Genomic DNA, 14,383 nt, shown 5'->3' on the forward strand with positions numbered 1-14,383 from the left:
ATCAGATTGCTATGCTTTGGCTGTGTCTAGCTTACATGATGTTGAGGAACCTCTGTCTTTTGATGAAGCACAAAATTCAAAAAATTGGATGGCTACCATGCAATCAAAATATGATGCACTTATAGAAAATGACACATGGACTTTATGTGATTTGCCTCCTGGGAAAAAGGCCATTGGTACGAAGTGGGTTTACAAGTTGAAACGCAAGCCAAATGGTGACATCGATCGCCATAAGGCTCGACTTGTTGCAAAGGGTTATGCACAACAAAAAGGCATAGATTATGAAGAGACTTTTGCTCCCACTTGTCTTATGACTACTGTGTGTTTTCTATGTGCATTGGCAACTCATTCTGGCCAGGATGTACATCAATCATACATTATTACTGCTTTCTTGAATGGTGAAATATTTGAGGAAGTTTATGTAACGCAACCTCGGGGTTTTGTCAAGAAAGGACAAGAGGACAAAGTGTGCATATGTAATAAGGCTTTGTATGGGAAAGCTAACACTCATTTGGTCAAACGAGGCTTTCGTAACAGTCCAACCGAAAGCACATTGCATGTAAAGCGTGAGGAGAAATCACATTGTATGTAAAGCGTGAGGGTGATGTACTTCTCATTGTTGTTCTTTATGTGGATGATTTGTTGATCATTGTACCCAATGAGGCACATATTGCTGAATTTAAGGCTAATTTGAATGCTACTTTCAAGATGAAAGATTTGGGGCTATTGCATCATTACTTAGGCATATAGTTTAAACAGTGTGATGGTGGTATTGCCTTGTGTCAGAAAAGATACATAGAGACATTGCTATGTAAGTTTGGACTTGAGGATTGCAAATCTATTGCTACTCCCATGGAAACAGGTTTGAAGTTGAGTCTACATGATGCTCGCGATCCTGCTGATGTCACTCTTTACCAAACTGTTGTTGGCTGCCTCATTTATGTATGCAACAGGAGGCCAAATATTCAGTTTGCAGTCTCACATGTCAGGAGATTTATGCATAGCCCAAGGTCTAAGCATTGGTAGGCTGTCAAGAGGATTTTCTGCTACCTTAGTGGCACTTTACATCTTGAATCCCAAGGGGAGATCATTACTGCTAGACTTACATGCTTTTTCAGACTTACATTGGGTTGGTTGTTTTGACACGCGAGTGTCCACAAGTGGCTTTTGTTTCATGCTTGGCAATTCATGTATATCATGTTTGAGCAAGAAACAACCTACTGTGGCCACTTCTAGTTGTGAGGCTGAGTACAGGGCAGTCTTCACAGCTACGATTGAGTGTGTATAGCTCAGATGCCTTATGGCTGATTTGGGTGTTGGATAGGACACTGCCAACACTATCTACACTGACAGTCAGAGCGCATTGGCAGTTGCGAGGAACCCAGTTTTTCATGCTCGCACAAAGCACATTGAGGTGCATTACCACTATGTCAAAGAGAGTCTCTCAGCAGGAGAGATCAGCTTGGCTTATGTGCCAACACAAGACAACCTTGCAAACCTTTTCACAAAGGCATTGTCTCGTGAGAAGCTCGAAGCAAGCTTGGGGCTTACTCCCCTTTGTGGATTGATCATGTCCTTAGGGCATGGCACTTCCCTTTACTCATGTTCCAGCTCTCATTCACCGCATCACTCCAAGGGGGATTTGTTACCATATACATGTGGTAGTGATGTGTGTGAACACACTAGGACCGCTGGGGCATTTTTTCCCTCTTTAGGAGGTTTTTCCCTTCGTGCATTGTATATACGCCCATCAATCTATGGCTATCTATCTTTCCATTGCACACTAAGTAACATACTCTCTATTGTGTGCCTTGAGCTTCCTTCGTCTTCTCCAAGCTGTGTGCATTTCTCTGCAACTCTAATTTCAACAATGAGGCCATTGTGATCATCTACCTTTTAGTCCCTCTTAGAAAGCCCTTTGACAAATTTCAACAGGCAATATCAAAAATTCTTGTCAGATTTATACATATGCTTTAGAAAATCAATCGATAATTAAATGGTGTAAGCCCTTTGAAATGATTCATATTTACACATGTGTGCCTTCATGTAGTACTAATTAGAATTCACTTAATTACTAAAAATTGAGTTTAGTAATATTTTTTGTGGAGAAAATAAATAGAGAACTAAACTTGTGTACTTGCACAATAATACAACTCTTGGATGCCATTCTCTAAGACTTAATTACTTTTAAAATTGAAACACCTAGAACTTAAAAAATTCATGAAATACCAAAAATAGTCACACCTAAATTGAATAAAAGGTTAAAAGAACTTAAATTAAACTTTACTATCAATAGTTATGCAGAGAGTTGGGATATAATACAAATTTTCATTAAGATAAGGCCCTGTGGTTGAGCTTGTACAATGATACATTCTGGGAATGAGATGTCCTTACAAGTACAACCCTCCTCTTCTCCTGACCTTACAATTTTTCTATTCACACAAAAGGAATACTATTCAAGGAGTGAGGTACTTGCAAAAATTGTAAAATGTCAATCATCATTGAAACAACTATTGAGCACAATATCAGTGTGGGGGAATATTTGAAGGTCCACAAGCTCTTCAAAAACAATATTGGGGTCGAGCACCTTCCATACTTCCATTGTTCGCGTTCATCTTCAGTATGGAAATTCATTGACAAGCCTTGATTTGCAGATTGGTACCAATTTTTGTCAATAATAGAGCATTCGATGTGGCATAATCATGTCCATATAAGAATCTCTCTTGTGAGGGAATCTCTCAACGTAAACACTGCATATAAAAACTTGCCAACGCCCGCATGGATAGCTTCAAAGCCGCCTGTAAAAGATTCCATTGGCTCCCACTCTGCAAAGTTAGATGGAAAATATATGAAGGAAAAACACACCAAATTATGCATATATTGAACCAACCTAAGAGGTAAAGCATAAATGGTACAATCCAAAACATTTAAATAGAAGAAGAACATGTACACTTTTCAAGAAACCTAAGTTGAGGCAAAGACATGTCAAGCACCAACACAGAAGCTACATACAAATGTTGTACCTTTGTAGACGCTTGAGTTTGCTTGAAACCCATGATCTTCCCCTTCCAGTGAGAAGCCATATGTTTGCTTGACACCTTGTGTAAACTCCATGAACTTGGCTGCATTTTCACCCACATAAATCATTTGTAGGCATGATAGCAAGCAAAGAACCACCATCGTCTTGCATATTGCTGCAATTTATTGAGTCAATAAAACTCCCACATTGACGAGCACCTAAAGAATCCATGAAAGCAATGTAACACACGTTGTGACAAAAATGAAGATTAGTTTATTTACACAATTTTTATTAGTGCAAGTTAATGAGAAAGGCTAGATATAAAAGACAGACAATGACACTGCCACAAATCTCTACATGATGGAAACAAAACTAGTATGGTGAGTGAGAAAAGGTACAAGAACATTGAAAATAGGAATGAAGCTCACTGTTCTTACCAATACATATGCTGAAGAAGACTAACAATCTTACCAACAATGCTCCTATGCAAAATCTCCAAATGATGTGGATGAGTGAGGGGAGATCATTTTGGATCTAGATGAGGAACAAGGACTCAAGAAGCAGCTATTTCTTCAGATCTATACTTTCATGTCGAGGTTTGAAGGTGAGATTGAGTGATTAACCTCACCTTCACACCTAGATGAGGAAGAAGGACCAAAGAAAGTGTCGATGAGGATACTCTAGAAGCAGTTGCATTGCAATCTACAGCTTTCCAAGAGGTGTGAAGGTGAGGCTGAGTGATCAATGGAGAAGGGAAGTGTTGATGAAGATATCATAGAAGTATCCAATGTTGTAGATCTACAGCTTTCTGTAGAGGTGTGAAGGTGAGGCTGAGTGATCAATGGAGAAGGGAGGTTTCAAACCTCTACCGCAAAAGGTATTTGGAGGGAAATGTGGGCTTGAAGAGGGAGATTCAAGTCTCTTAGCTAGAGGGGAGAGAGAGTAGATGTAGCAGCCTTAGAGAGAGTAAATAGGAGAGAGAATGTCAGCACGTTTTTTGAAAGACCCCCTTTTAGGGAGGAAGGTCAATAGCCTCTAGAGAGATAAAGAGTGGGTTTTTACCCTAGCTTTATAAAAAAAGGTTCAAATTTTCTTATTTTCTTATTTTCTTATTTTATTAGTATAGAAAAGACCCCTCCACCTCTAGGCCTATAAGTTTGACCACTCATTTTTAGAGCCTGCTACACCCACCATTTCAGTCCACATGGCAGTCCCTTATTTGCTCATTCCTTAATCTCATTTTTAATCTCGTGGCAAAAATAAAGAGGCCCTCCTATACCCCATTCCCTTCCTAATGATCACCTGTCAGGCCTATACATAGTGACCTCCAATGATGATAATAAAATCTCTCTCTCTCTCTCTCTCTCTCTCTCTCTCTCTCTGCTTGCCGAAACCTATCCTCTCTCTGCTCGCCGAAAAGCCCTCAAACTCTGCGTGTCTCCCTTAGGCGAGGGTGGTCCTGCTGTGGTGGGCGTTAATCCACAAGCCGTGCCCCTTGCCAAGCCTGACTCTGATGCGGTGCTTGTCATCATACAAGGTATGTGACCTGCACCCTGCTCGTCAGCATAGCTTCCTCGTTCATGGATTATAGAGGAGCGTTTTGCAATTCTCTCTCGCTCTCTCTCCGCCTCTCTCTCATCCCGTCGAAACTAAGCCCCATCTTGCTCATCGAAAAAACTTCTTTTCTGTGTTATCCTACCGACACAGAGCATGGCAATGCTCCCACTCCAAAAAAATTAAATCAAAACAAGCCCTTGATCTCATGAAGTTTCAACAGGAATTCCCTCATAGATGGATGTTGTCCTTTGGTACCCCTATTGCACGGAAGAGCTTTCTTGCGGTGACAGCAGCACCAAGGAAGGACCCCGCCACCCGCCAAGAAGCACGAATCACAGCCCTTAAGGCTCACAAGAACTCGTTGGGGAGAATGAGAGACTCAAAGAATGTTTATGAAAGCTTGAAGATGCAAAGGAAGTAGAGAGACAAGCTCTACTTGAAAAATCACACGCAATTGAAGCCTTACTCACCGAACTGTCATGGCAGTGCAGAAAGAATCACATGAAGCAACACATAAGAAGATCAACACCAAGATACATCCGGCCCTACAAGAATGCCGGCTACAAGAATCTCTTGGCCTCAAGGTCGGGATTGAGGGGGCTACACTCACCGTGGTGTACCACGGAGGACACACTTGAGGAAGCAATCACCAAGCTCAAAATTCTGACAAGGGAAACTATTCAAGGGCCGATACTCTGTGCTTTGGCACCTTAAGCACTCATACTATGATTCGGCCGTAAAGCTCCATATTATTTGCAAGAAGAGCGCCTAGCCCAATAGCTATGGACAAATCATAGTACCAGGGCTTAAGGTGCCAAGGTAAATTGCTTATTGACTCCTTCTCATTCTTCTTCTTCCGTAGCTTCATTCTTTGGCGAGAATGCTCTTGTCAAGGTTGTAGACTTTGACCATGCTCTCAATAGCTTTGATGCTTGTGTTTCAAGCGAACCATAAATTTCATGAAAGAATTGCTATCATCAGATTGAATAGATATCATTGAGTGATCTTCCTCTATTGCCATGTGACCAATACCTTAATGGTTTAATAGCCTCAAAAAGTGAAATATAAGACTTTTTAAAATCTTTTTAAATCAAACCAGAGAATGGGCTTGTACAAGTGACACCAAAGGGTGTGTCCTATGAGTTGAATGCCAAGGCTCGTTGGTGATTGGAGCTCCCCCAAGTGAGAGCACAAAAGAGGATTGGCTATTGCCATTGTTGTGAAGCGCCTACTACTGGCAGCCAAGAGGGGAACAAGGCTTGCCACTAGTTGCCGTGTGTGCATGTGCAAGAAGAGAAAGGCATTTGAATGCCAAGTATGGCTCCCCACAGTGGAAGTGCCCCTTGAGGGCTTGTGTACATGTGTTGGAGAGCTAGCACTTAGAATCTCATAGCTAGCCATGGCAAACTTAACATGTAGAAGATGATAAAAAATGCCATCCTTCCATAAAGTACATCCTCTATGAAACCTCCCAATTTAAACTTGATGATGACCTTCTCTTTGGTCTATCCATTGTCCCTGTTATACAAGGAATCCATCAACTATGGCCAAGTAGATAAGTGATGCATCGGCCAATCCAATGAGCACTTCAATGCATAAGTAGTTGAAAATGCAAATAGGCTTTAAATAATTGAAATAGGGAACTTAAATTGGGATCACCACTGATACCATGCTGAGAGAGAGAGAGAGAGAGAGAGAGAGAGAGAGAGAGAGAGAAGAAAGAGAAGATTGTTTTAACATCGTAGGAAACTATCCCAAGAGACCTTAAAAATCTATCTGACGAGGAGAGTTGAACTCAAGACCAGTTAGGTTATTATTCAAGAGGGAAATGACATAACCAATCTACCACACTTGGGTGATAGAAAGGTTATACCATTTTCCTCTTTTTATTAGCACACATGGTTCTCAATTGTAGCCACTTGTAGTTGTTTCATGGCTTCCTTGTTTATCCCTTCTCCCTTATGGAAACTGTATTGCATGAGGTCTTGTGTAATGTGTAGTTTTTCGTATAAAATATAACATATATCTAGTCAAGGATTTGAAATAAAAAAGAAATTTCATCCTCTTAGATGGAAGGCTAATAATTCTAGAGATGTTAATTACACTCATTGAAAGTGAAACTTTGGCACTAGAGTATTTCGTTGTATCATATCCTTTTATTTGTCTTCGATAGATAGCAATATTGTCTTTGACATAAACATATTATGGGCATACTGGCAAACTATTCCTCAAATCAAAAGAGCTCTCTCTCTCTCTCTCTCTCTCTCTCTCTCTCTCTCTCTCTCTCTCTCTCTCTCTCTCTCTCTCTCTCTCTCTCTCTCTCTCTCTCTCTCTCAGCAATGTCATTTTTAATTTAGACATGTAGGCATTTCTAAGGTGTGGTGGAACTATAAATCAACATAGCATGTAAATCAAAACATCTACACCTTAGCTCTTCCTCTCCCTGCACACACCACCACAATCATAGGCACCATTTCAGCCTAGCAACCAGGACTTGTGGAGTGCCCTCTACCCTTGCTACAAAAATATGCAGGCTCCAACAAAGGGACAAACAGGTCGTAGAGATTGGGTGGTCGGGGAGCCCCCACTCATGATTGGCCCTCAACACTCATGGGCAAGCACCCACCATGCCTTCATATCCCATTGCATCTACCAAGAGCAGCCCCTGCACATCGCTCCTCCCAAGAGCCTTCCTACTTAAGAGGTAGAAAACAAGTCAGCAGTCCTGGCCCCTAATGTAGGCCGACCCGACCACTCACTTCTGACAATGGCTCCTATTTTGAGCTTAATTTATGTCCTTCATGCAATTTGGAGTATGAGTACTCACAATCAGGTAGGCACATCCAATTGAAATGTATAGCTCTCAAAAAAGTGTCTTGTTTTATGCAATCAATGCAATGGAATGTACATCAAAGTTATCTTGTTTCAATGCAATGAGCTTGAAACCATGATGAATTCAATTCTACTACTATAGATCAGATACGTTTGTTGGCAATAACTTGTTAACAAGTTTAGATGATGATCTAAGGTAGTGTTATGAAATATGAATGAAATGATAGTTTTTATTCATACTTCATTGGTAAAAAATGTCACCTAATGTGTGATTCATGTGTGTCAGCATTGGACCCAACGTGTATGTATCAACTTCTTCATTTTGATTTTTGTGTGTGTACTTTGTGCATCGTTGTTATGTGTGTCATTGAGTGTGACCAGTGCATATGCTTAGCAGAAAGAGAAGTCACTAAACAACCACTAACCACTTGCAAGAACCTTGCCCATCCAACCCGCATCGCCCTTGCCTTGTGACTAAAGCAGCGTCTAAGACTTTGTCTTTTGAAGTTTATTATACATATATTTGTTCTTGGAAAAGATTAAGAAAGAATAAATAAGTGCAATTCTTTTGTGATCTTTATTGATTTCAAATTACTCATTGAAGTTGCATGCTTTTCTTATATTCTTTCAATATATGCGTGACTATATGCACAAATTCTTGTTGAGATTTATGGACGTGATTTTGAGCATTCTTGCATCATTCATTGAATGTAAATTGAATTTGATTGATTTTATAAGGCTTGATATGCTTGCATGATCTTCATGTTTCATATGTTCTTTATTTTATGCTTTTGTAGAAAAAGATTGCTAAGTGAATGGTTACATGCACTCAAATTTGATTTTTTAATGCAACCATGCTTAGCTTGAAAATGTAAGTGGATTTGACTCCTCGTTTAGAATATTAATCTTGCTATATTTTTGTATCAATATGATTTTAACCTGTAGATAATTTTTCTTTATCAAAATGACTTTAATGATTTTTAAGTTTAATTTTATGATATTGGTATAAGCTTGCTTTTATTTTATAATTTTAAGTTACACATAACTCATTTTCCTTATGCTCCCTTCCACTTTTAAGAAAGGAAAGCTTATACAAGGGAGGTTCTACCAAATTTTATTTGCTCATGTCTAATGTGTACGACATACTTTCCATGTTGACTGGAATTATGATGATTATGATTATGATGATCTTGGGTGCGCGATAGGCATCCCAGCACGATCCAGTGATTTGATGGACATATTTATGCACTAAGGGGCATGCAAGTGTTGTCCTCTTGGAAATCCCTAGATACATGGAAGACTGTCTTATTTTCAAGCAGCGTGATAAAGTAATCTCTTAATGTTGTGGGTCTGTTTCAAGATCATGCTATTTTACTCTTTTGCATTCTTATCTATATAGTGAGCAATATACAGTCAATCTATTATAATGATAATGATAATGCATAATTAGTTTTCCATATGTCTACAAAATGTGGTGCTCAAGACATTTTCTACTTGTGCCTCACATCGAGAATTTCTCTTATACAAATCAACCAAAACAATAGAGGCTCTTGCATTGTGGCACCGAACTAGTTGCTCTACCAACATGTAAGGAATCCTTGAAAATTGTTCGGCTTGTAAGCACATTGATGACACAAGGTGAGATTTTGAGCAAGAGTCAAAATTTATCAGTTTTGTTGGCAATGGAAAGTGTCAATTCATTTGGAGATCACTCCTTGTCCTACAGTGTGTCCCCCGTCATCATTATCAACTACAACATCTCACCATGGTTAACAATGGATACTTTAACAATAAACAACGGATACTTGTTTTTTGAGATACTCATGCCAACCGGTACAAAGTGAAGACGTAGACCTAAAAACTTTGTCTCATAGTAGAGAAGGTAAAAAGGTTTGGAAGGCCAAACAAGTGGTAGATATGAGCTAGTAAAGAAGTTCCCTAGTTGTAAGATTCCTACACAAATTTACAAAAGCTCTATCCACATCTAGTGGTGTAGTGAAACCACAAAATCCATTTCTATCTACTTGAATGATTCACTATAAGAAACATTATGTATAGCAACTCATAGAAGCCAAGGGATCTAAAAACCCATGCGTTCCATCGTCTCTGGATGTTGTAGCTTGAAATCTGCATGGGCCAGGCGCAAAAAAGGACAAGTAAAATCATGGATATCGAAACATCTATTGGCGATGCAAAACCTACTATGAAATAGTCAAACTCCTTAACCAACTGAAGAGACTCACTCTCCTATGCACCCCGAATAGGGTATGTTGTAAAAGATACATGTGTGACTAGATCTCCAAAGAGTTCAAATGTTGTTAAATTGGCGTGCCCTGAGGCACCTCAAGCTAATCATGAGATGCCTTCGACTATTGATCCTCATGCTCTCTCTATTGTTCAACTATCCTCTTCATCCTGATTTGGTTGCCTCTCCTCAAGAGGAAGAGGTCTATTGGGGGGCTGCAGCAATATCAGGATGAAATCTGGAATATCAAGCAGCAAACACAAGCTACCTGATGAACTAGTGGATGTCACCTACAGTCTGTGTGTAGATGCACCCATGTTGTATGTGACACGCTTCCAAGAACTGTGAGCCGTCCTTCGTTGTGTAGACAGCCACAAATCAACACTCTAAAAGTGCAAATATCCTCAACATTTGCAGCCATAGGCCGAAACCCCAAATTTGCAGAGTCGGATCTGCACCCGCCAAGACCACGTAGTTGAAAATGGCTTGCACAGAACTTTGTCGAAGCCGAACGATGATCGAGATAACCTCAGAATGAAATTTTGAGAACAGGTCTTCGCCTATCGAATCTCACTCCAATCTGAGCAGGTGACTCTGGCTACCTGCAAATGCTGCCTCGAGTCTCGATCTGAGCTCTGATACCAATTGAAGGAGTACGAACGAAAGTGCGATGCGAGAGAGTGCAAGAAGAAGAGAACGACGATATGGTGAACTCGCTCTACTGTAATGTGTAGAGCATAGTGAGTTATTATTAGGTTTTAACAAAAGAATATGTGTACATACCTGACGGCTTGCCCACTTACTTGGGCGACCACATTGGGCTTTTTACCCCAACAAAGAAGACCCAATACAGAAGACTTGTATGTCCCATTCATACATGAGAGAGAGAGAGAGAGAGAGAGAGAGAGATTCATCGAAGTCCAATTCACACGTGTGTGTGTGTGTGTGCACGCAAGAGAGAGAGAGATAGATAGATAGATAGATAGATAGATTTTATTATCGTCCTCGGAGGTCAAATATGACCTATGGGACCAAAGTTACATGTGATGTAGTATGTGTATGGCTGATGAGTGACTCTCGATGCTCCAAAATTGTAGTGATGAGAGTCGCAATGGAGAGCCCACACTTTGGCTGAGAGAGAGAGAGAGAGAGAGAGAGAGAGAGCCCTAGTACTTTGACATAAATCAAAAGATGACCAAGGAGGGCCTTATGTCAAATTGTTTCATTAGCTTGTACCAACCTCAAATCCTTCAATGAGAACTCTATAGGTTTTGCCAAACAACTTGAGCTAACTTGCAAGTTCAAAAGCTGATAAAGAAAACGCATAGGAAACACTAATTTATCAACCCCCTTAGATCCCATAGGCATGGCATTTAGGGAGCCCACATTTTCACTAGAAAGCAAAGCCCATCACTCTGCTTGTATTGCAAAGAGTTGTATCCACCTTGCTAGTTGACAAATGTAGCTATTATAACTTCTCTGTATAAGCCCAAACTTACTGTGCTCAAAAGCCACTCTAGCAAGGATTCCTTTAATTTTCTCTGATAGAGGCACTTTCCTAACACAAGATCCTTATCCTTACAATGCAGCAAAAAGAATCGACTGCATTCATACGACAGACCACCGTGGCTACTGCCCACTCGCTGTGCCTTGTTCCACACACATCGCTTCTCATTAAGCTTTTGCAATGTCTTGTATTTATCCCAATGGGCCAAGCCTGTTTTCCTCTTTTTTCTTTCTGCCAAAACTTGTAACACCTCCATTGCAAATTACCTTGATCCTTCTGTTGAACACTGCCTTCTCTAGGCAGCCGAGGGCAATTTTTTCCTGTTTTTTTTCGAAGACGGTCCGAACTTAATGCTTTTGAGAGCCTTGAGAATTGTGTATGGAATTGAAAACCAAAATTGTTGTAATTTTGAACTCCTGTCCTCTTCACTTCAGTTAACCATGGCGGTGGACGGGTGTGCAATGTGACTTAAAATACTCAAAGTCTGGATGATGAACATAGAGACGTTTGAGCCACTCAACACAAGTCCTATGTAACAAGTTCACATTATGGCAGTCTATCACTCCAGCAGAGGTCCACACAGGCCCACGGAATTTGTAACCAGAGAGACCGAAGGGATAAAGGGCAACACGGGTCCCATCCGATGAGAGAGTCTCAGGGAGCTTGCTCCTGTCATCTGGTCATTTGAATCAATAAAGGTAAGCGTCAACTCAACATCACCAAAATGATGCTAAATAACACAGAGTCCGCGCTAATTAGAACTCAGACCTGTGAATAAGGTAGAAAGAGAATGATAGGTTAAGAAGCAAGCCGCAAGGTCCTTCAAGGTAGGGCCTGTCGGAATTCGGTAGATAGGGTACCTGCAATGCAAAATAATTATCATTTGAATACTAAGAGAGCCACACATACTGGGAGGTAATAAAACCCCTGATGTTTACCATGCCACTGAGAGCCAGCTAGACCGTGAGAGGTCATTGCTGCATAGGTTCCTCAGACCATGAAAAACTGCACTAAGCTCCTTGACCTACAAAAGAATCAAGATAAGGAATCAAAATATTCTGCAACCAAAAATCAAAGTATGTATATACATATATATAAGTATTCCATATTGACAACAAACAAACCCATATATGCATGTATATATGTGCATAAATCTATTTGATCAACAGATAAACATCAGAATCCATGTGAGAAGTAGGCCACCATAATCCTCAATGGAGGATAATCTTTGCGGTATCTTCGGCTGAGCATCAACCACTATCTCAAGACTCAAACATGCACCATCTAACTGCTGATCATTGCTTCCACCACACTGAATAAACTTTCTCCAATCACCTTCCTTTGTACCTTATCAGATAGTGGAACTCTGAGAGACGGAGGCGCAGATTCAAAATACTCGAAGATGAGCATCTCGCCCTCAGGTACCCTATCCCCAACATCCGACGAGTTCCATGATACCTGGTCAGACAATCTCTCTAGCTCACCGTCACAGCTGCTTGTTTCACTGCTGCTGTCTCTAAAATCCATCTCACTACCATCACTATCATCACCGAGCCTACTTCTGATTGTAAAAACCCAGAAATCCATTGCATTTGGTGAGTATACAAGTAACCATACGCCTGACACTGAAATTATCCAGAGAAGCCTGTTACCTGCTTTTAGGAATTTGAGTATTCACAGTGTGGGCGTAGAGCTGAATTCCTGACAAATAAGGCACGTAGTACTGCATCACGGTTTCTTTGTGATCCAAAAGGATTGGAACACCAACTCCATATGCACTCCACTCACCAAAGCTTTCCCACAAATCATTCAGCGAAAAGAAGCCCTTCTCACACATCTCAGATCCTTGGGCATTGCGGAGCTGTGTCTGCAGCGACCATCAGACTAATAAAAAACACTACCCAGAAGAATACTCCTTTGTTTGTTAAATTCCATAAGCAAAACCACTGCCTGTCAAAATCATGAACCAGTAAAACCCAATGATGTGAATGATGTGTATGCGCATGGCATCGATCCACAAAGCTACTCACATACACCTCCAATTATGTGGTTAAGGTAAATCAATAAAGCAAACTCTGTGCATGTATCATCGGTCTACAAAGTCACTGGCCATTACCAAAACTGAAGAAAAAAGAGAAGAGTGCTCTATTTACGTGTGTGCGTAATCAGGTGCTTATTTCAAGAAGATCAGAGGTGACAGAAAGCAAGCACAACAACGTAGCAACAAACCTTTCAACATAGCCTACATCATCACCCATAAGAGGATTTTCTAAAGTGCATGTTGTATTTTGTGCAGTGGTCTCTATGATATATAAGCATGGCCTTGATCATCCATCCTGACCTGTCAAAAACAGACATGAATGCCGAATCATTATAGAGATAAAACCAACCTTGGAAAGAAACTGAGTTGTGACATGAGGGGTAGTGTGAGTTAAGAAGCGTTGAAGATTTGAAGTTGATGGTGGTGCATCCATGGCACCCACTGAAGATGGATTTGAGCCCAAAGCAGAAGGCATGCTCTGCACAAAATTTGCCTTCCGTCTGTAGTGGCGAGGCTGCTGTGATTGCCGGCCATTATCGACGAAGGTAATGACTGCTGGCTCCATTCGTTGCTTTGATCCAAACCCAAGAAGAATGATCTCCTTCAAAACAAGCACAAAGGAGACGGGTAATGGCACAGATGAGCCGGAGGGAGACTGGAATGCAGAAAATGCTCTCTTCCTCTCTCTCGCTGGTGAAAGGACGAGAAAAGGCGCGGGGCACCGTAAAGAGGGAGCTCTCTCTCTCTCTCTCTCTCTCTCTCTCTCTCTCTCTCTCTGGGGGGACGGCTATGTCAATGTAGTCTCACCGAGACGCGGACAAAAGGTAAACTACGTTTTGCCTTCCTGTAATGTATAACGGAAGGCCCGCCAGCCCAGACCAGACCAGGGATGCGGAGAATCGGTGTTTGTGTGCGCGCGCGCGCGTGTGAGAGAGAGAGAGAGAGAGAGAGAGGGGGGGGGGGGGGGGGGGGGAGGAGGGGAGCTTGACTGAGCGCAAAGGTGTAGGTGCGGCGTCTAAGGAGCCGCAGAAGAGGGAGAGAGATGGTCGACGCTCGAGTGAGGCCGAAGCTACAAACCCCCCAAAGCCCCTGCGCAGATCAAGCGAACCAGTATTTTCATTTTTCACAAAAATGTACACTAATCTATGTATATATGTATAATTTTCCACATTATGGTATAAT

At 41.1% G+C, this 14,383-nt stretch overlaps 1 protein-coding gene across 1 annotated transcript; it reads right to left on the reverse strand.

Moving 5' to 3' along the window:
- Nucleotides 1-10,922: 10,922 nt before the first annotated feature.
- Nucleotides 10,923-14,167, reverse strand: LOC147448398 (uncharacterized). Its single transcript, XM_086521030.1, has 6 exons — nt 13,551-14,167; nt 12,813-13,027; nt 12,508-12,721; nt 12,099-12,184; nt 11,929-12,020; nt 10,923-11,836 (listed from the first exon to the last, which is right to left on the reverse strand). The coding sequence occupies exons 1-6, from the start codon at nt 13,764-13,766 to the stop codon at nt 11,595-11,597; spliced, it is 1,065 nt and encodes a 354-aa protein (XP_086377156.1). The 5' UTR covers nt 13,767-14,167; the 3' UTR covers nt 10,923-11,594.
- Between the last annotated feature and the right edge of the window lie 216 nt (nt 14,168-14,383).

Source organism: Adiantum capillus-veneris, chromosome 10 (genome assembly GCF_014529385.1).
Source record: "Adiantum capillus-veneris isolate H3 chromosome 10, ASM1452938v2, whole genome shotgun sequence".
Classification (NCBI taxonomy): Eukaryota; Viridiplantae; Streptophyta; class Polypodiopsida; order Polypodiales; family Pteridaceae; genus Adiantum; species Adiantum capillus-veneris.